This window comes from Marmota monax, unplaced genomic scaffold (assembly GCF_021218885.2).
Source record: "Marmota monax isolate L192 unplaced genomic scaffold, Marmota_monax_Labrador192_F-V1.1 WCK01_AAM20220418_F8-fsc00341, whole genome shotgun sequence".
Classification (NCBI taxonomy): domain Eukaryota; kingdom Metazoa; phylum Chordata; class Mammalia; order Rodentia; family Sciuridae; genus Marmota; species Marmota monax.
In genome coordinates this window covers 901701-923549 of record NW_026694916.1, presented here as the reverse complement: position 1 = coordinate 923549, position 21849 = coordinate 901701, and the positions used below count along the sequence as shown (strand labels likewise).

The following is a 21849-nucleotide window of genomic DNA, read 5'->3' as shown; positions in this document are numbered from 1 at the left end:
AGGTTCTCTCAGGACTCAGGTCTCACTGCCTTCCCCAGCTCCTATGACATGCAAGCCTCCCATCAGAGGCACTGATATGCCACAGTAACATGTGGAAGGAAAGAAGCCAAAATGAAGCACTGCTTAGACAGAAGCCAAACAAATCACATCAGTAACCTGCTTTATTAACACATAAACTGCACAACTGACTTGAACTTGTAGCCAATTAACAACCCCAAAATTATCAACTGCTCAGGGACCTCCCAAGAGACTCTTTCCCCTGCTGCAGAGAATAGTAGGATAAGAGCAGAGGACTACTCCTCAAAGAAGGCTGCAGGGAACCCCTCTGCATCCTCTCCATGCTGTGGCTCCCCTTGCTCCTTGGACTCTCCTCCAATATCTTCCATGAGTTGCTCCAGGTCCAGGTCACTGGAAGCTTCATCTTCAGTGGGGATACTTTCAGCCTCCTTAGTCGGTGGTTCCTGGGGTCTAGGCCCTTCTTTCCCCTCCAAGGGACAGGCCACGTGATGAGCTGGTGGGGTCAGGCCCTTCGGCATCATTCTAACTTCTTTTTCCTGAGACAAGTTGGTTGCTGAGGCCTTGGTTTGGGGAACTTGAAATTTTTTCTTAAGGCCTAGATGCAATGGGAATAAAGTTCAGAGTCCTAAAAGGCAAGATTATGCTGGCTTAGTAAAATTCTGAATACCTATGCAAAGAAAACATATCTGTGGAAAAGATCGCAGTATAAAGAACATGGGCTGGGCTGAGGATGTGGCTCAAGCGCTAGCGCGCCCGCCTGGCATGCGTGCGGCCCGGGTTCGATCCTCAGCACCACATACAAACAAGGATGTTGTGTCCGCCGAAAACTAAAAAAAAAAAGAACATGGGCTTTTGGGTCAGAAAGACTTGGATTAAAGCCATGGATATCCATATGCTGAACATGGGTCTTAAAACAAATTTTAAACTCTTTGAGTTTCAGCTGTCCTATATTTAAAATGTCAAATATCGAGTCATAAAGCTACAGAAAGAAAGAAAAGGAACAAGCAGGAAAGTACCCATCTAGCCAGTCTACAGTAACATTCAATAAAAATTCTCTTCTCCTCAGTATTCTCCCCTCCCTGGAATCAATCAACTCAAAACCCATCATACTTTCATACTGTGTGTGCCGGGTACAATGTGAGGCATGCACTTTCATTCTGATTTTCATTCCTTCTTTAATGTAATGAAAAGCTGTAGAATTGTTCAGAAATGATCCTGGAGAGGATATGCAGATATAGATCTCATTTCTCCAGTGTTTTAGACCTTGAGCCTTACCTGGCTGGTCCAGATCAGAATTCCTTTGTCCTTCTTTCCTTCCCGTTATGGGTGCAGGAGGCACTATGGATTCACTGCCCAGAGGTCTCTTCACTATCTTCTTTTTCAGGGTCCTGTCTTGTCTATCTGCCATGCCTGCATCACCCCAACCCCAAAAATATCAAGGATATTTTTTCTCTCTCAATAACAACTTGGAAAGGGCAGACTGTCTCCCCACATTTAGCCTTGCTCCACATCTTCTGCTCATTCTCAATCTAGTGAGCTCTCTCAGTGGCTTCCAGTTCCCCATCCAGCTTGGGTTTTTTTTTTTTTTTTTTTACATTCCGTCCCCCCCCCCCATCTTCTCCTTCTCTTCACTGTTCTCCTGAGAGTCGGCCTTCTCTAGGAAGCCATCCTTATTGGCTAAGAATTTAAAACCTCCCATCTTTAACCTAACATTTTATAAAACACAGAAATGAGGAACCTACAGTTTCTTCCCTGATACAATCAGCTAGTCCTGCCTGTGTTTTCAGGTCTTGGAGCTGAGATAGATGGACCCAGCTACCTGAAGACTCCTAATACTCTCTGCTTCTGCCCTGCCTTAACTGTGAGACGCAGCCCCTTTCCAGCAGGCTTGCTTACGTCTTGCCTTGGGCATTTTTGAATGTGTTTTGGTTGGCTTTGGTCCAGGCAAAGTTGGATCCTGTGAATAGAACAGGGGAAAAAAAGGATAAATTCAGTCATATAACTGTCTTAATAGACAGGGATGTTGTAGAATAGCGGGTGGGTTTTAGGGAATCAACGGTCACCTTCCCATTTTGTTTGGTATTAGTCAATGCAAGGTTTTAATGCATAAAAGAAGGAAATAAAGCTAGGTCACAAGCATGATAAAAGCTGATAAATTAAAAATTAAAAATAATTAAAAGAGAAAGTGAAAAATCTATATTTCATATTCCTGAATAAGAGATGCTAAGTAACTGAGTGAATGAATATCCTAAGGGTCCACAGAGGAAAGAAAAGAGTAGAAAAGCAATCTACTCTTCTCTCAAATTGCTCCAGAAAGGACCACAGAAATATGGTATAAATTGAGATTTTAATAAAAAAAATGTTCTAGAGATGTGAGAAATTGAGGGAACAAGGAGGATTGCAGAGAGCCTCCTTTGGTGGAGACCTCTAGGACATAAGACCAGCCAGCTGGTCTTCCCTGAGACAGAAATGAAATGGATAATAGCAAATGTAAACCCACCACAACCAGTTCCTTACAGGACTCTCCTAAAAGGCGATCCTGATCTAATCAATATTTAAAGCTAATCTTACTCTCTTCTCTTCTTTCTCCTCCTCTATCTCTGATTCTTCCTCTTCTTTTTCCAAGTAGGACTCTGGGCTATTAGCCCCAGAAAGTATTAGGTCTAGAACAGGAAAAGAAAAGAAAGGCTAAATAATTTTTACAAAAAAAGTTGGTGAATTATGAAGCTGATGCCAGAGAATCCATCTTCTAACTCTGCCTTCTGTGTCCAAATGATATTTTCCTCATAAAATTAGTTCCCAAATATCATGATTCCACCCTCTTCAAAGCTCATTACTATCCATCTACATTCTCTTTTCACCCTCTTTTTCCCCATTCTTCTCTCCATCCATCTGTCGATCCATCCTGAATACTGGATCAATGAAATTCACAAGAGTCTCCTTTTACAGAATCCAGAACCAAGCTTGAGCTGCCACTTTCATGGAAGAGTCTCTCCTCTTCCTCTTCAGCCTCCCCCTCCACTTCTACCTTTTCCATTCCCATTGCTGTCAGATCCACTGTAACGACTCCAGAAACCAAATAAGTTGACCCGCTCCTGAGGGAACCAAGAAACAAAAACATCATCCACTATCTTCCTGAGGGAGCCTTTGCCCTCTGTCTTCTAAATTTTAGTTCTGACAAAATTTGTATTCATTTTCCACACCATTTTCACTTGAAATATTATATTAGGCCTATCTGGACTTTTATAGAGATTAACTATAATCTATTTTCCCAGTTTATTCATAATTCAACAAGTAACAGGGAAAGAGAAATTCAGTTCGTCATTCTCAACCCCACCCTTACCCCCACGGGCAGAATCTGAGACTGAAAAACTCTCAGATTAAAAGAGATTAGGGTACAAATATCTGAGACTTGAAGTTAAATAGGGAGGTAGGATGACCCCTACCACAAACTGTGTCTCTTTAGGCTGAGAGAAGATCCCATTTGTTCAAGGACATGGGAAGAAACGGATGACTTCAGGAATCAAGGGAATCTGGTCTCAGAAAAAAGAGCAGTTCTAAGATAACAACTATGGAATGCAGTGGGGAGTATGGTTTTCTTTGTGTCTAAGTCCCAAATAAAAGCAAGTATGTGATCTGAACACTCTCCCACCCCAATGTGGATCTGTTCTGCCTTCTGAGCCATCATGATGGCTGCCACCAGTTTCTGACTGTAGTCCTTATTCCTGCACTTTTTCTGAAATGGAAGAAGATTACAGTCAATAATAGATACTGCTTTAAAGATCAGTCAATAATAAATATTAGAGAAGTGATCCCAACATGCTGCAACCCACCAGACATTATTTTAACTATTTGTTTCCAATTATTGATATAACACTCCTCTGTTCTCAGTCTTCTGCACTCAGAAACAGCACTCCTCTTCCTTCTAATAAACCTCTCACCAATTCCTAGAAAATTTTTCAATTGACATTTTGGTCTCCAAAGTGAATCTAATGGTAATTTTTAAAAAACCAAAGGAGTTTAGGTGATCTTACTTTTAAGCTTCTCACAAGTTTCTTTAGATACAACTGTTTGATTTAATTCTGTTTCCTTTTCTAAGACCCCTGAATTGCTGGGCCTTTGCTCATCTTATAGCCACTGGACACAAAGTAACTCTAAGAAGGAAATATGACATACTTAACCCAGAAAGGCTTTGTGCCCCAGAGACATTTGGCAATGTCTGGAGACAATTTTTCGTTTGTCATGACTAGAAGCAGGGTCAGGGGCAGGGCTAGATGCCAGAAGACCCCAGGGATGTTGATAAACATTCTATAGTGCACAGGACAGCCCTCCACAACAAAAGATTATCTGATCCAAAATGTCCACAGCACTGAGAACGGTAAATCCTAAATTAATCTGGGCCCTCATGTCTGTCAGTCCTGATTTGGCTCAACTGTAGAGTACCTTCATCTTCAGGAAGATCCACTATCTGCAAGCAGGGAAGGAGACTGAAAAAAATTGTTACCTTACTGCAACCCAGCAAAAAGAAGAGTGCCTCGTGCATAATTTTACCCTTGGCATAACTGATCAGACCAAAGACCATCTCCAGACAGTTTCCCCTGGGAGCATTTTTGTCTTCCAGTTCCTTGTATCACAAGAGACACCCCCACCCCGCGGTTCCACACGGGTTTGCTCACCACTCCTGCTAGCTCCAGGGACAGCTCCTGGAAATTCTTCAGCATGTTGACTGGGATCCAAGCACGAGAAACTGTTTCTCCAAAAAATGTCACGTGGTATTTAGACTGTAATAAAAGATAGTCTGTTTGGCTCTTGTCCTATCTACTTTTCTCCTCTTGCCACAAGTAGTGGAGAAAGATAAGGGGACTTACAAAGAAGGTGTTGCGCTTCATATGTTCCCTGAAGTCTGAATCCCCTACTCCACCTCATCCCACTATTCCTCCATTTTGACCTCAGGAATTCTAGTCAAAGCATCTTTATCAAAACATAAATGCCCTACAAGTGGGTAAAGATTTAATTAAACACAAGTTTATTTCTAGGGGTGAGAACTTACCTCCATATTTCTAGCTCTAATTAAGGTCTTTTTTGCACTCAAGTCTGCTGCCTAAATCTATGTTTCCAACTCTAAATATCTTTTAGGATGGATATGCTTGTTTATTACTCACCGGCAGAGAATCAAGATGAGAAGCAAAGAGAAAATATTCCCCCAGGTCAGGATCAGATTCGACCATGCCTGGCCACCTGGGGAAGAGAGACAGGCATAGGGGATACAAGACAAGACATAAGATAAACAGAACACAAGCTAATCAATATACATGTACAGAAAAAGGCAATACATTTAGTGAACAAAGGATCCAAAAGGTCCCTCATTAGTCCCCTCCAGTGGTCACTTTCAAATGACTAAAGTGACTTCCATCAATGTACAAAGAAGGTCAGAGTCTTCCTAGTAGAGTTGTCTTACTCTTATGCACATTCCCACAACCCTGAGTACAAAAATCTCTAAGGAAGAAACTATCCTAATCTTCCTCATTCTCTTCACTTTGCATGTTCTCACAACTCAATATTTTAAAATGCCTTGGATCCCCCCTCCATTTTCTACCCAGTTATGGCAGCATTGCCAGACCTTTCTTCCTGAAACCTCAAGAAAACACGCTCTTTCAAAACCCTCAAGCTTGATATTTTGTCTTCTCCCTCACCTCATGATTCCCCAACCTATGACTGGGAAAAACAATGCTCAGAGAAAATAATTACTTGCTAAAGATCAGTCTAACTTAAGTGAGACCTTAACTTTGAGAAACCTTAGAAAGACCTTGTTCTTTCTAAGGCAAGTAATGTTCCCATTACAAATGTCTGCCATTTCTTTCCCTCCCTGCTTGAATCTACCACTCCCAAGCTCAGGATGGATGTTTTCTCTTTATCATGGTGCCCTACCAGGGGTAACCATACTGCTTGGCCCAGATGATGGATCCTGGGACATAGGAGGCATAGGCCACATCACTCTCACGCCCTGTCCAGATCTCCTCAGGAATATCACAGCGATTATAATCCAAGTCTGTCAAGAGAGAGAGGAATGAAGGGATAGGAAGACACTCATGAGGTAGAAATCTAGATGCAGGTTATGAGAGAACAAGAAGGAAGTAGTATAGGAAGCAGGCAGAACAAAAGTAGCACCTGGAGGAAAAGAATAGAGACCCATGGAAGAAATGCAGCCTGAGCCAGGAGAAGTAGGAGTGCTACCTCCTGATACTCTATAGAGATTCCAAACTCCCACTTACAAACCCTGGTGTGACTCTGTTCCCATCCTTGGAGCAGTATGAGAGTAATTTCTCTGAGACTATTTTCTCATATGTAAAATAACTGAGCTAGACAAGATCATCATTATTTCTTCAAAGTAGTTTCAAACATTCTATAATTCTAAGATCATTGGGTCTTTCTCACCTGCTTTCCCCTATAAATCCCATATCCCTTGCTATCTACCAGCCCAATATTCTAATCAGGATTGAGAGGATCAGACCAATACTGAAGAAAATGAAATTCACACAATACATATATTCAGAATTCCAGGCCCTTTCTTCGTGTAACTCTACAGGATGTCTTGCTCCCACTATTTATGCCCACAGTCATCTCCACAGAATAAGAAGCTCCTTTCTCCCAGTCACTACAAGGACCCCTTGAGTGTAAAATACACCTATGTCATAGTTAATCTAAGGAATATATATCAGGAAAGAAGGAAGAACGATAAAACCTGAAAAAAAAATTCTACTTTTTTCTACCTGTATTCTGGTCACAAGACCAATTATCTGGGAGAATTGAAGGATCAATGTTCCCACGCAGCCGCCTCCATTTCTCACAGTTTGGAGAGGAACACTGGACCCAAACTAAACATTGACCTGTGACAAGAAAAAAAACTTTCATAAAAGACTCAAAAATAGGTTATTCCTTCTTCAATCCAACTAAAAATCAATATAACTTTCCCACTCCCCCAGAATCACATCTCTATATAAATCTTACGTATCAACTAATCCAATCCCTGCCCTATGACTGGGAAAACCAATGCTCAGAGAAGATAATTATTTGCTGAAGATCAGACTAAATTAAAACTCGGAATTCAAGCAAGCAGAAGGATAGTTTCCTGTATTAATAGTTCTTAGATAAAAAGATTGCCTTAGGGATGCGGGTATAGCTCAGTGGTAGAGTGCTGGCATAGCATGTGTTGGGCCCTGAGTCCAATCCCCAACACTGCCCCCATCAAAAAAAAGTTGCCTGGTATTTTTCCTGAGAGTGCTTCATTCTCTGTTGTATGACACTCCTGAAAGGTTCTTTTGAAGGGCTAACCAGCCTCCCTTGTGCTCAATATACAGTTCTTATCTGAATCTCAACTGATTTACCTGTTACCAAATCACCAAATTGAAACCTCTAAGACCAACAGCCCTGGGTTCACCCTCCTCCCAAAGACACTGATCTAAGTCTAGCACTTCTCTCCCATTTGCTTTGGGCCCCAAAGGCCAAGCCTCCATTTATCCATTACCTTCTAAATTCCCATCTCAACCTCTGTATCCCCACATCTTGACTTCATGTCCCACACACTTCCCCTCCCAAACTCTTCCACAGTGTCCTTTGAAATTCCAGACTTGAGCAACAAATGTTCACATATACTTAACCTCTGAGCCTCTGCCTCCTTTATGAAGCCTGAAGACATACTAATGACACTCAACCTGACCTCTACCCCAGCCCTCTAAGTGGATTCTGTCCCTTCTCACACTGTCCATGTCTCTCAGGACAGAATGTTGCGCCAGCATCATCCTTACTCCCATTGCTACTATATTTAAATCTCTTCTTCCTTTGAAGTTCTATCATCCTTCCATCTCCCCTGTAAATATGCTGGCATCCAGCTGTCTTATTTTCTTCCATTTCTAGACTTCAGTCCAGATGACCACAGGAAAACCACCCCAAAAACCCCCATTCTCTCAGTTCCTTAAATTTTTCCCCCATGCCACCTCAGTAATCCACTCCCACTTCCACATGCCCCAACCAGCCATCTACGGGAATCGTAAACCCTTTGATCCATTTATTCAAATATCTTCTCTGACCAAAAAAAAATAAAAAGCCCCGTCTGGGCTGGAGTTGTGGCTCAGTGGTAGAGTGCTCGCCTGGCATGCACAAGGCACTGGGCTCGATCCTCAGCACCACATAAATGTAAAATAAAGATATTGTGTCCACCTAAAACTAAAAAAAAAAAAAAAAGCCCTGTCCTCTCCTACCTCACCTATTCAATGAGCCCTATAGCAACTTTCTCAATCCACTATCTCCTCCCATCTTCTCTGCTTGGTAACAACCTCTGTTCTTCACTCTGAACCAATCACCTTTGGTTCTCTAACACTTCCTTAGACTCTCTTGCAGACATCTTCAGCTGCCTTTTTATCTGTCCTTTCTTCCACCCATGACAAAACACCACCTTGAATGAACCCAGTTTCTACCTTTTCTGTGCTTACACTCCTGAAACTGAAAGTTGCTAGAGAAAAACCAGGCACATAGGTATCACTATATTTTCACAATTCATATCACCAACCATTATGTTCCTCTGGTAAATTCACTCTCTCGTGTGAAAGCGATAATTATTCACAAGAAAATGAATGGAAAGAAACCACTCTAATGATATAAAATTGGATATTTATGGCTTGGGATGAAATATCCAATGACAGCAATTTTTTAAAGTTTCTGTTCAAACAACTGAAAGGAAAAGACAATGTGCTCTGAAAAACTGATGTTCATCATATGTGGTTCCAGGATAATGAAGACTGATGTCACAGACACACATTAACAGCATTTCAATTGGCCATTCATTCCATAAACACTAGCATCCTGAGTTCTGTGTTACCTCATTCTCCTGTCCCCTCCCCTCATCTTTCAGACAGCTTCCTCCTCAGTTTCCTTTGCTGGATTCTCCTCATTCTCCATCCAATCTTTAAATGTCACAGTTCCAAAGCCCAATCATGGGCTTTCTTTCCCCACACTATACTTTCCCCTAGACAAGCTCATCCATTCCCATATCTTTGAAATCCATTTCCATACCCGAATTACAGATTCCACCTTGTCTTTTGGCAGTGTGTGTGTGTGTGTTCTGCTGAGAACTGAACTTGGCCATGTGTACATACACTTCCATTGGACTACATCCCTAACCCTGATACTTTTATTTGGAAGTTTCACAAAGATCTCAAGTTTAGTACACCTAAACTTGAATCTTATCCCACAAATGTGTTGTTCTTCCACTCTTATCACTTTTTTTTACATAACTGCTTAAGCCAAAAACCAAACATCTTTGACAGAACCTTTCCTCTCTTCCTATCCCCAATATCCAATTCATTACCAAGTTGTCACAATTTTATCTCTAAAACTTATCATAAAACTATCTATTTCTTTCTCTCTCTCCATTTTTATCATCCTAATCCCAGCCATGCTAGTAATTGGTTGACTCCTCCTTCTTTTCCCCATATTTCAACCACTAATTTATCACTAAAGGATCATTTTAAACATTAATTTGGCCAGGCATGGTGATGTACACCTGTAATCCCAACTACTCAGAAGGTTGAGCCAAGAGGATCACAAGTTCAAGACCAGCTTAAGCAATTTAGTAAGACCTTGACTCAAAGTGAGATTTTAAAAAGGGCTATGGACATAGCTCAGTGGTATAGCACTTGCCTAGCATGTGCAAGGGTCTGGATTCTATTCCCCAGTATCATGCACATAAAAAAAGAAATTAAGAATGACACACTGCACTAAAGTATAAAAATTTCACTATAGCACGGTCAAGGTCATTGATCTAACCACTGCCTAGTTCTTTCCATTTTTCCTAAGGCACTTTCCCACTTCCCTCCCTTGCTCTCTGAACTCCAATCATATTTTTTTTTGGTACTGGGAATATGACAAAACTTACCCTACCTAAAACTTTATTCTACTCTTCACTTGAATAACTTCTTTTTTTTTTTTCAGGTTACATCTGAAATATAATTTCCTATGAAATTCCCTGACTATCCCAATCTTCCTTAGGTCTCCATCATTTCCTAGTGACACTCTTCTTTTCCTTCACAATATTTAGTGAAAATTGTATTTAGGGGATTCACCCCTTTCTACTTTCTTCTCCAGAAGACTCCTTTCCTTGGCAATTGTAAGAAACAGAAGGAATGGTTCACTTACAGCAAGAGGCTGACAAATTCACTACAATCATAATTCAACTCACAGGCGCCACCTAGGGAACGAACTCATATCTGTGAATCTAAAATCCTATCCTGGTGGTAATGAGTATAGAAGAGGGAGCCACATAAACCTAATGACACTGGTTTATTTGGAAGAACTGGAGAGCAGGTCAACAGGGTCTACAGTATACCAAGAATAGTTCTTAACAGGTACATCTAAGTTTATCTGTTCGAATAAAACCAAAAGAAAAAAAAAACTCTTTAAGTTCTCTTTTCAAGAAACAAACCTACCTAGAACACTCCCTTGTGGTGATCTGAGTTTCAGACCACCTGACCATCCAATTAGATCATACTTCCAGATCCTTATTGCTACCATGTCATTGTAATTAGAGGAATGGTTCACTAATCTGGACTATCTTTCTTGTTGGTACCCGCATAGTCTTTCTAGAGTTTTTTTCCAAGTTTGTGCAAATTCTATTACGCTTTTACAATCAAAACAATGTACATACACACATACATATTAGATACCACCTGACTTTTTACTATACCAATCCTTATACTTTGGATTTTGTTTTCTATTATTTTGGGGGTTTTTGTACAAGCCTGTTTTCTCCCAAAGTATTAGCTATTTATGTCTGAATTTTTGAACCTACTAATATATTGTATGATCTGTTTTATTTCTTGTCATAAATATCTAAATGTCACCTTGATTATTTCATATTATACTTTTTATTATCTAACACACAAAAACTGTAATTCTATGAATAAGAGCTATCAAATTTATTCATCACTGTATTTCTAGCTCCTAATGTACATAGCACACAATTAACACACTAATAAGTGTAGTTAAGAAAACAAATAAGTTGAGGATATAGTTCAGTGGTAGAGTGCATATTTAGCATATGCAAAGCCCTGGGTTCAATCCCCAGCACAAAAAAAATTCATAAAAATAAATAAATCCATATTCATTGTGACTCTGCCTTCAACCCATCTCAAAGGCTAAGGTGTCCTTCCTGGTGAAGGACAAATTCCTTGAATCTCTTCCCATTCCTATCTCAATTTATCCCCCTCTATAAATAAATTTCCCTCAACATATAAATATGATCAAGTCTCTCTTTTAAAAGATAATGCTAGGCATGGTGGCACATGTCTATAATCCCAGTACTTGGGAAGGCTGAAGCAGGTGGATCACTTGAGCTCAGGAGTCTGAGATCAGCCTGGGCAACACAGGAAGACCCTGTCTCATTTGTTATTCATAGATGAATAGATGGATGGATAGATGGATAGATAGAAGAAAGTTATAAACTGAATATCCCTCCCACAACTCTCCCACTCTGTCCATTTTCTCCCTCTTAATTTTCACATGTATACTAACTAAAAAGTGTTTACTCTGCAACTAACTATAACCATCCATACACCCTTACCAATCCATATGATAACTATTATCAAACCCTAATGGCTTCCTAACTGTGATATCCTTGAGCATTTTCAAATATTTACCCTCTTTGGCTTCTCCATGGTAGCATTTGACATGACTAAGCACTCCCTCTTTCTTCAAATTCTTTCCTCCTCTGATATCTGTGATACCACTCTCATAATTTTTCTTCTACCTTTCTGACCACATCTTAGTTTTCTGCCTGGGTACTATCTAAAATGCCTGGTACGTAAGGATTATGTGAATAAATGACTGAATGAATGGAATCTTTCTCTTCCTCAGCAGCATATTCTTTAACAAGCAACTGTGAAAGTTAGAGTCTTTGCAGTTTCCTCTAACATTCTAATCCTTGTCTCTCTCCTCCATTTTGAATATTCAGCCCAGGTGGGCTTGCCAAACCAAGTGATAAACTTTGAATAAACTCACCAAAACCACTTTCTTCCCCTTTTTGCTGACCCCTGATCTGAGAATCACCCTGAATCATTTTCTCTGGTTGGTCTTTCTCTCTGCACTCATGTCCACCTTGAACTTTCTCCATTTTTTCATCTTCTGGGAAGGTAAAACAAAACATTATGAGGTGAGGAGGTGAAGAAAAGAATCTTTGTAGATAGAAAAGGTCAGTGAAAAAGAGCAATCAAAGCCCAATAATTTCAAGACTTGGACTGAAAATTCTCAGCCTATTAACTGTCCCATTCTCTCTAAGTATCTAAGTCAGGAGTCAAATTGTATCTGACTACACTTACGAGCTTCCCTCTTTCTTTTGCTTAAGGAAAGTCTATTAAATTTCTTCTCAGAAGGTGCAGGAACCAGTTGGGCTGATTTAGATGTTCTTATCTCTGGGACATCTTCTACAGAGGCTGAAGTCTCTGGAGTATGAGGTATCATTTTCCTCTCTCTGAAAATGATATTTTCAAATGAAAAAGTCAAAAGGAGCAACTTTTGAAAGACCTCAAAGGTGAAAGAAAGATAAAAGATTTCTAGATTTGGGGGTAAGGGTATGCTTGGTGGTACAGCACACAATTAGAATGAACAAGGAAAAAAATACCAATCCTACGTCCATTAAAGCCACCTGAGGTCATTTTACTCGTCTACTTGCTTATTTTTTTCCTCAGCTGAAAGAGGTTTCTTTCCTTAGCTGAGAGAAATCAGTAGAAATAAAATTATATAATTTTTAATTACATTTTAAAATATTATAAAAGTACATTTTAAAAATTTAGGTGAGATGAGCATGGTGGTGCATGCCTATAATCAGTAGAAACACCATAAATGACTAGATATATAGATAAATCACCATTTCCCAATGTTAATTCCCCATGTTTAACTTGCCTCCCTGGGATAAACTTACCCAACAGCGTTATCATTATCAGTAGCAGAAGCAATGCCTGGTTCTTTGTCTGACTGGGAATTGGTCTGAACACAGGAAGTCTCTGCAAAATTAAGACCAGATCCCATCCCTCCCAAAACAGATTATTATAAGCAGAGAAGTGATAAAACAATCACTCAATATTTACTAACCATAACATTTGTCTCTTTCCTGTGCCTAGAAGAGTTTACCTTTAGCTACTTGTCATATGATAAAACCTAAATCTTTAAATTTTCAGGAAAAAAAAAAAAAAAAACTAGAAATCTGTATCTTTCTTCAAGCCTTTCCAGACTGATCTGATTCACTCCAGGACAGCTAGATAATTATAACTTTATTTTGTATATGTGAAAATAATACACACACACACACACACACACAAATTATCTTTTCCTCAAACCCCTTCTAGGAACAGAAGTATACCTGAGAATGGCTGAAGTGTCAGACCATTCTCCTTAGCCTCAAACTTTATGGAGAAGGCCCTGGGGCCTATACTATAGAGTTCTTTCTTCTAAAAACCAAAACCCTAAGAAGATGTTAAAACATTAAAAACAGAAATATACAAGGATAGATGGAGACTAAATTCTTCAAATCTGGGAAAATAATTTTTCTTTCCTAAGTAGACTGTAAACATATAGAAATGAATTAAAATTGCAGTTTAAAATATTATAAAAAAGAGCATTTTAAAAATGTAGGTGAGATGGGCATGATGGTGCTGCATGTAATCCCCAACTACTGGGGAGACTGAAGCAAGAGGATCATAAGTTTGAGGCCAGCTTGGGCAACACAGCAAGACATTGTCTCAAAATAAAAATAAAATGGGCTAAAGATGTAGCTCAATAGAGTGGTCCTGGGTTCAATTCCCAGTTTTGCCTGCACCCCCAATTTTTTTTTTTTTTTTTTTAGTTTAAGACTATATTCTGAAATCAAATGTAATCCACTTTTCTAAAGGTCTGTACCTTTTATCTTAGGTGGGTTAGCCATGGTCCTATTGATAAGGAATTAAGTATTTCAAAGTCTTGTCTAATGTTTCTTTACTTATGAGGAAGAAAGAGAAGAAAATATGTCAAACTTACACTACTTCTCAGATAAGTCACTTTACCTAACTGAAACCTTTTTTCTCTTACCACAAGCCATACCCAAGCACTCCTGAAGGGACTTCTGAAGCACAATCTGGACAATCTCTTCAAATTCTGCATTGGTAAGACTTGATTTTCCCTGCAGAGATGAGGGTAAGAAGGGAAAACTGCTTATCTTTTCATAGTTCTTTCCTCTGGCCAGTCAGGAAAGCCTCCTTTAGATGAGGCAGTTAAGTTCACAGGACTGAAGGTATGAAGTCAACATACCTAAGGAGTTCATAAACTTTATCCCAGATGTCCTGGGAATAAAGGAGTAGAAGAAAAGAGAAATGTTTATAATATTTCTGTCTACTTCTACTCCCACCTCTAACCTACCTCATTCTATTATTTCATCAAATGCTTTCATCAAAATATCTTTTTGCCTCTTAGGGAAGAAAACAGAAGTTAAAAAAATAAAAACCACAAATATAATAATGTAACTACAGGATGAAGTTCCCCAACATGAAAAGATTGTTTGTCTAGCCCCAGGGGCTGGGGGCAGTGTAGGAGGAACCTTCCTATGAGAGTTCATTAATGTGACTCATACCTTTTCCTTCTTCTCTGCTGGCTTGTCTTGAGCCTTTCCTTTTTTCTCCTGACCAACCCCTGGACCATCCTCTGTAGTTGCCTTTTCCTCCTTCTCTAACCTGGCTTTTGGTGGGCTTGCCTTGGCTTCTGCCACTGGAGAACTGATCCCCAGGGTCTCGTCTCTGTGTGAGTTGGGGCCATGCGGTCTCATGCTATGCAATTTTTGTGTAGGTGGGGCAAAGGGTTTCTTTGATCCCTTCCCACATTCTGAAATTGATCAAATGGAATTTATGAAACAGTCTAACAGACATTGCTGAACACTGTCTCTTTACTAGCCACATGAGAATTATATGGGGAGAATTTTAAATAAATTCAGATTCCTAGGTCTGTCCCTGCCTGTTCCACATCACCCGCCCCCCTCAGATTATGATGAAGTAGACTGAAGTGAGGCCCAGAAATCTATAATTTTATAAGACTAGTTGATTCTGGCACAGTCCCAAATTGGTTTGGGAACCAATTCAAAGGTGATAAAAATATAGGCATATAGAAATCTGAGTATTCAAGTGTAAATTTTTAAAAATTTGCTTAATTTTGAATAAAATTTTTTGAGAATTTAGCTTCAAAGCACTAGCCAAAATCTACAAACTATTCAAGGGCCAATCTTATGCTACCTCATCCATGAAATTACACTGATCCTCTCTGGAATAAGTAATATCTCTTTCTTCTGAGCCTTTATAATACTTTGCACCTCTCAGATAGCACTTACCACATTTAACTTTATGTTATAGATGTTTAAATGTCTTTCTTCTCCCTATGAGTTCAGAAATCATATTTATTTCTGCTCAAAGTATCTTTCAGAGTAGAAATTTGAACAGAGTGAACAGAAAATATATATGAACTGAACTGCCCTTTGGTGGGAAGGATGTTCAGAAACAGAAAATGAGATAAATATATAAAGTGAACCTCCCTCATTCTTGGCTCACCTTCTTTCTTCTGCAATGTTGTCATCATTCAGCTGAGAAACACAGCTTTCTTTGCCTCTGTTAGAAAAAAGAAATGAACGATGATTCTGATCACTTAAAAAATATTCTTCTTTTAGTTGTAGATGGACACAATACCTTTATTATTTTATTATTATGTAGTACTGAGAAACAAACCCAGTGCCCACACACACTTGGCAAGTACTCCACCAATGAGCTAAAACCCTGGACCCTGATTACTTTTTCCTCTCCCTGTTTTCTTGAGTTTAATATCTATTTGCTTGGGAATCTTGACTACATTTCTGCTTTTTTGACAGTACTTCTCCCCAATTCATCAGTACCAATTACATACCAGGGAATAACGAGAATTACTGTTTTAAATATGAGCAAAAATCCTTAGTATTTTTAGTACCTAGAACCATGTTTTATGTAAGGTGGGCACTCATACTAGGTAGCCATAGGAGTGGCAGTGGTGGAAGCATTAGTACAAGTAGTGTTTGTAGGGCTTGGACAGTCCTGGGAGTTCAAGAGTGAGCACTTTTCTCCATTTCCTGAAGTTCCACTACATACTTCGAATACCAATAATTTGGCAATTCTCTTATGCATAGAGAATCCCCTTTTTGACATCATTGTAATGTTTGCTTTCCATTTACTTAGATCCTAAGGCCAATGTTTTCCCAAATACTGGACTCTATCAATGTCTGTTTATAGCTCAGAAATATTCATAAACCAGCAGAAGTCTTCAGAGAACTGAACCTTCTATCTTACTCTTCTACTTAAAACCTAGTAATAAGAACTTTCAGCACCTTCTTTGATATTCATAGCTATTCATCAATCTATTCAGAGGGGTTCTAAATGTGCTTCATTCTTACTATTGATACTGCAATTAATGATAAATGGTTAACATATATTCAACACTATTTTCTTTACCTTTTATATATTATCTCATTTAATTCTCACAACAAATCTTAGATACCATTTTATATGTGAAGAAACTGCAGCTTACAAAATTTAGAGATATTGAAGAATTAATAAACCATAAAACCAGAATCAGAACATGTCTGTCAAAGTTGGTGCTGTTAACTGAGCTGTGCTGAAACCCAATAGTCTAATGCAATGTTTCACCATCATTTTAACACAACATACAGAAAGCATACGTAAGAATACATGTTAAAACACATAGGCTTAAAGCATACACACCATTTTTTTTTTCAGTGCTGGGGATTGAACTCAAGGCTTGGAGCATGCTAGGCAAGCATTAGCCCAATGACATCCCAGCCTCCTGATTTTGGTGACTGTAACAAACAATATAGCTCTAGGAGGGCTTTAGAGGCATAAAGTCTCAGCTCCTCTTTTTACAGAAGAAAAATACACAACGTGAGGTAAATGGTTTGCCCAAAGTCTTAGTCTTAATACATATTAGAACCCAGACCAACCCAGACTTTTGCTTCTAAATCCTAAAAACACATCCATTCTACTTAGTGATCTTGTTTCTGGCTGTTGGTTTTGAATTTTGAAGACCCTGGAACTGACACTCAGTTCTTCTAACTACTTAATCTCCCACCACAAAGAGACATAAAGGCAACATAAAATAGTCTTTTTGGTTCCTAGACACTTCTGGTTAAAGAATCTGAAGATTTTAAGATACTCAAATGCCAAACTTGTTCAAGTTAGAGTTCCACCATCTAGATCAGAAGGTGAACTCAAAAGGTATTGGGGGCTTGATTAGCATGCACTCCTCGTGGCTACATGCAAAGTATTTTTAAATTATCCTTTGATATTTTTCTGTTCCTTTTCTTAATTTCATAAATGTGAACAATTCAGATATGGTTTTCTGAAGTAACTAGTTTTCCCTTATATTAAGGAGCACATTTCCTCACTGTGTCCATCTTAACTCATCACCACCAATTCCCAGACATAATTTCTCTGGGGGAAAAAAAAGGCAAGTAGAAATTTGGGGGAGAAACGCTGAAGCAAATTGTTCTCTTTCTTTAATATGATCTTCAGTAAAAGCTAGAAACTTTACTAAGCTGCAAAAGGAACATCTGACCACAAATGAAAATGTGACCATAAATGACAAACATATCTTCTCCTAGACTCCAGAATTTTGAAAAATCTCATGAAAAGTACCCATGAAGATAATTTAAATTGTAACAGCTGTACTGAGGGAGGAAAAGTAGAATGAAAATTAATGTTTTTAAGATGATGTTTGGTTATTCAAAATGTATGTCTACATAATATGCTTGTTTATCCATAAACTTTCTCTGGAAGAATATATAAAAAATTGATCAAAATGCCTCTGGGCAGTAGATCTGGGTGGATGAGAATGAAAGGAAGCTTTTCATGATACTGCATTATTTCTGAATTTTATAACATACATATTACCAATTACAAAATTAACTTTTAGAAAAGTCAGGGAATCTCATGAAAATCAAAGGGAAATCAGTAGAGGAAAGGGATCAGAGGAAGGAGGGGAATACTGGGGAATAATATTGGCCAAATTATACTCTTATGCCATGTGCATGTACAAATATGTAAAAAAATCCCATTATTATATACAACTGTAATACACCAATGAAAAATATATTTTTTATTTTAAATTCTTCAAATGTAATAAAAAGAATACTTTGACCAATGTAAAAATACAAACTTTTCTAATATTTAGGTTCAAATCCTTATCTAAACCTACACAGACCTTTCTAGGCCAAAGTGTTTCTGAAACTCCAAGCAACTGGATAGAATTGTGTATTATTATTAAATTAACAAGACATAGCAAATCTATAAGTTGTGATGCTTAAAGGTCCCCTTAATCTAAGGAGAAATATGATGAAGACCATTACTTTTAAACAAGAGTTCTAGCCTGACCCACAGAGAAGAGAAAGCAAAGAAGTGACAACTCAAGTTTCTGCTCCCTGTTTCAGATTAATTTCCTTCTTTCTACAATAACAAATATTGAAATCTGGTTCAGAGAGAAAAAAAGAAATCATAGCTCATAAATATAGAAAACATCACCAACTTTCTTCTGAACAGACTAAGGACTCTAGATCCAGGATTAGCATTTCTCTTTTTTCTTACCTTAGATGAAAAGGAGATAGGGAAGGAGAGATGAAGCTGACAATAAAGACACAGAGACAGTCCCAAAACCTTTACCATAGGAAGTAAAATTACCAGAAAATCCCATAAACTGTATCCCACTCACTCAACCTAAGAAAGGAGGGTAGGGGCCAGGGATTTACTTCAGTGGTAGAGCATTTGCCTAGCACTAGCAAGGGTTTAATTCCCAGCACATGGGGGACAAAAAGAGTAGAGAAGGGAAAAAGAACTAAAAGAACTTAGAACAAGATAATAAAATAAAATCAGGTGTGGTGACATATGCCTGTAATCCCAGTGACTTGGGAGGCTGAAGCAGGAGGACCAGGAGTTCAAAGCCAATCTCAGCAACTTAGTAGAGACCCTGTCTCTGAATAATGTTTTTTTAAAGGTGGGGCGACCAGGGGGCTGGGAATGTGGCTTAGTGGTTGTGCCCCTGGGTTCAATCCCAAGAAGAAAAATAAAACACTAAAAAATCATAATTAATACTGAGATAAAATTATCCAGCCCAGACTGCATCCTCAAAATGTAGTCCAAAATCCCTGAGGATTCTTTCCTTTTCCAACTAATTATTTGTGTTAAGCTGCATTTTTTTCTCATATACTATTTTTTTTTTTTTTTTACTTTGGATTGAACTTTACCACTAAGCCACATCCCCAGCCCTTTTTATCTTTTGAGACAGGATCTCCCTAAGTTGCTGAGGCTGGTTTTGAAGTTGCCAGGCTCAGCCTCCTGAGCCACGCCTGGCTTTCTCATACACTTATACTAAAACAAGATATTACAACAGATTGAAACAGATGAGAATCTGGCTGTTTTCTACTAAGCAGACATGAGGTTTGTGAAAATATAAACAATGCCACTCTTCCCACTAAAATGTCTTCTGTTTAGGAAAATGCATTTTTCCCAAAAATATTATATAGCGAGTTTATGAGTTATTTCTAAGTAAATATTTTACATGTTTCAGAGTTTTAATGTCTAATATGTTAACATCAATAGACACAAACTACATAAAAAACTCTTTGGAGCCCTCCATAAATTGAGAACAAAAGAATTCTCCTATCAAAAAGTTAAAGACCTTACCTAGTAAAATAATTTAGTCTTGGCAATATTAAAAAAAATAATAATTCCGCCTTTAAGATTCCCTCTTCATATTGTTCCTCCAGTCATTAGTCTAAGAAAAGCAAATCCTTTAGAATTGTACTTTACCATGGACTCTGTGAGCCTCAGAACTTATTTAAAGGCTATATTTAAAGTCTCAAGAGTCTGCGCTCCCCTGGGCATCACTGTCTAGCAGCACGTGGTTCGCACTCATTCTCCAGACGTGAAAGGAAGCAGGGTCCATTCTGTGCGTAGGTGGGCTCGGGCGCATGCGCGCTCCTCAAACCTGATTTTCAGCTTTTTCACAAGATGAAAAGTCGTTTCCAGGAACCCTTATGCCCACACCAAGTTATTTACCCTCAGATGCAACTACCCGAACTAAACTTCTCACAGCTTATCAATAAATTCACCGTAAACTACAGCTTCTTAGTTCAGAGGGTGCAAAGAAGCGGGGTCGGCCGCTTCTCTAGCGCGATGGCTGGTGGCCCTCACGTTCCTGCTGTGGGACACCGCCCCCCCCCCGCAGCCGTAAACCCCCGAACCGGGCTTTTGGGTGGCTTTTGCTTAAAGAAGCACGTCTCCTGTGACCTCCCAGGCGCCGCACCACCTCCCCTCACAGGGCGCGAGGTCGAGCCCGACTGCGGACGAGCTTCCATTTTCCCTTTCCCCTCACCAGTTCTTAGGGACAGAGCCAAAGGTTCTCGACTCCCCTGAGGGTGGACCGGCGACTAGCCGGTCCCCTCCCCACCAAGACTCCCCCAGGGGCGGGTTCCCCGGGCGCCCCTCCCGCCCAGGCCTGGGAGCCTCGCTCTCCTGCACACCGCCGGTGCCCGCCACAGGACTGGTCATTTTCGCCTGTTGGGGGTGAGCTGGAGTTTCAGAGGTTCTGCGGAGAAGGGGCAAGAGTTGGTCATCGCCCTGAAGAGAAACCTTCTCCTCAGACACAGGTGCCAAAACTGGCAGCACCCTGCACCTTCATCTGCAACTGGAGAGGAGCCAGCTACCTTCTGGGGCGAGGAAGACCTGAAGGTGATAAGCACAGCGTGCCGCAGCCGTGACTCTGCAAGCCCCTACAACCTCGACCTACTTTTTCCCGCCAAGAGGAGAAGGCGCGAGGACGTGCACAAGCTCCGCCCCCTAAGGGGAGCGCTCAAGACCAAGGCACATGCGCAGTTGGAAGGCAGCTGCTGCGCGGCCATCTTCCAAACGAAGACCCTAAACTACAAATCCCATAATCCTCGTCGACTTCACTTTTTAAAATAGGCGGCAGCAACAGTGCCTGAGTGTTCTGAAGCACATTTACCAACTCATTTCTTTGCCACACACTGCTTCTTCCGTCAGCTTTTCACACTTATTCTCCCTTCTAGTCTCCGCACTCTTTAATTTTGAGACTATCCTGGGCCTCCATTCCCACTTATACCATCCACTTCTAAAACTGTTGAAAGGGAGACCGGGACATTCATCACCCGGGGGAAACGGCGTCGAATCGCGGCTTCCCAAGGGCTGGGGCAAGGGACCCAAGGTGGGCTGAATCCATTTCCCCGCCCACGCTCGCTTTCATGCAAGGCGGTGCGAAGTCGCAGGGTGCCCCCGGAGGGCCCGCGTGCGAGCCGTCCGTGGGCCCGGGGGCCTCGTGCGCAGGCGCCGGGTGGTGAGCGGAGGCGTTGGGGTCAGTACGTGGATGTGGAGGCGGAGAGTAAGGCGTGGTGTTCTGTGGTGATCGCGATTGGAGAAAGGCAAATGAGCGAGCCTTTTCGGGGAAAGTTGGGACAACCTTGGCTGTTTCCGTTGTGTTTTTTTTTCTTCAGAGAATATTTCCGAGGGGGGGAGCTGAGTTAAAATGACATAATCGCACTTTGCTGAGAACAGTTAGTAAGAATACGGTCAGCACACTCCACTTCTCCCCTGTCTCTCCTTCATGTTTTCCCTTTTACTCCCTCCGAAGCCCTACTAAGTAGGTGGGCTGAAGGGAGGTGTGCGATCGCCTCATGAATAATTCATGAACACGCCTCATTTACTGGGGAAACCACGC

At 40.2% G+C, this 21849-nt stretch overlaps 1 protein-coding gene across 7 annotated transcripts; it reads right to left on the bottom strand.

Annotated features, from left to right (window-relative positions):
• Window positions 1-143: 143 nt before the first annotated feature.
• On the bottom strand, window positions 144-21430 carry Zcwpw1 (zinc finger CW-type and PWWP domain containing 1). Of its 7 annotated transcripts, none has more exons than XM_046427134.2 (17): window positions 20822-21427; window positions 15633-15689; window positions 14669-14916; window positions 14131-14221; window positions 12989-13097; window positions 12387-12538; window positions 12070-12192; window positions 6789-6905; window positions 5947-6067; window positions 5181-5256; window positions 4695-4799; window positions 3671-3754; window positions 3047-3113; window positions 2590-2681; window positions 1915-1975; window positions 1294-1428; window positions 144-613 (listed from the first exon to the last, which is right to left on the bottom strand). In XM_046427134.2, exons 2-17 carry the CDS (start codon window positions 15658-15660, stop codon window positions 294-296), a joined length of 1929 nt encoding a protein of 642 aa, XP_046283090.1. In that variant the 5' UTR covers window positions 15661-15689; window positions 20822-21427; the 3' UTR covers window positions 144-293. The 7 variants fall into 7 exon arrangements, with proteins under 7 accessions (XP_046283090.1, XP_046283093.1, XP_046283094.1 ...); XM_046427137.2 differs by having other exon boundaries at window positions 14143-14221; XM_046427139.2 differs by having other exon boundaries at window positions 471-845; window positions 20822-21430.
• Between the last annotated feature and the right edge of the window lie 419 nt (window positions 21431-21849).

What these genes read in the sequence shown, in the direction of transcription:
- Zcwpw1 (XM_046427134.2), bottom strand. Translation starts at nt 15,660, where the DNA reads ATGATGACAACATTGCAGAAGAAAGAAG. An exon ending in GATAATGATAACGCTGTTGG is followed by an intron (nt 12,539 to 12,988) that starts GTAAGTTTATCC and finishes TATCATTTTCAG; the next exon opens with AGAGAGGAAAATGATACCTC. An exon ending in AAGCAGTATGGTTACCCCTG is followed by an intron (nt 5,257 to 5,946) that starts GTAGGGCACCAT and finishes TCTCTTCCCCAG; the next exon opens with GTGGCCAGGCATGGTCGAAT.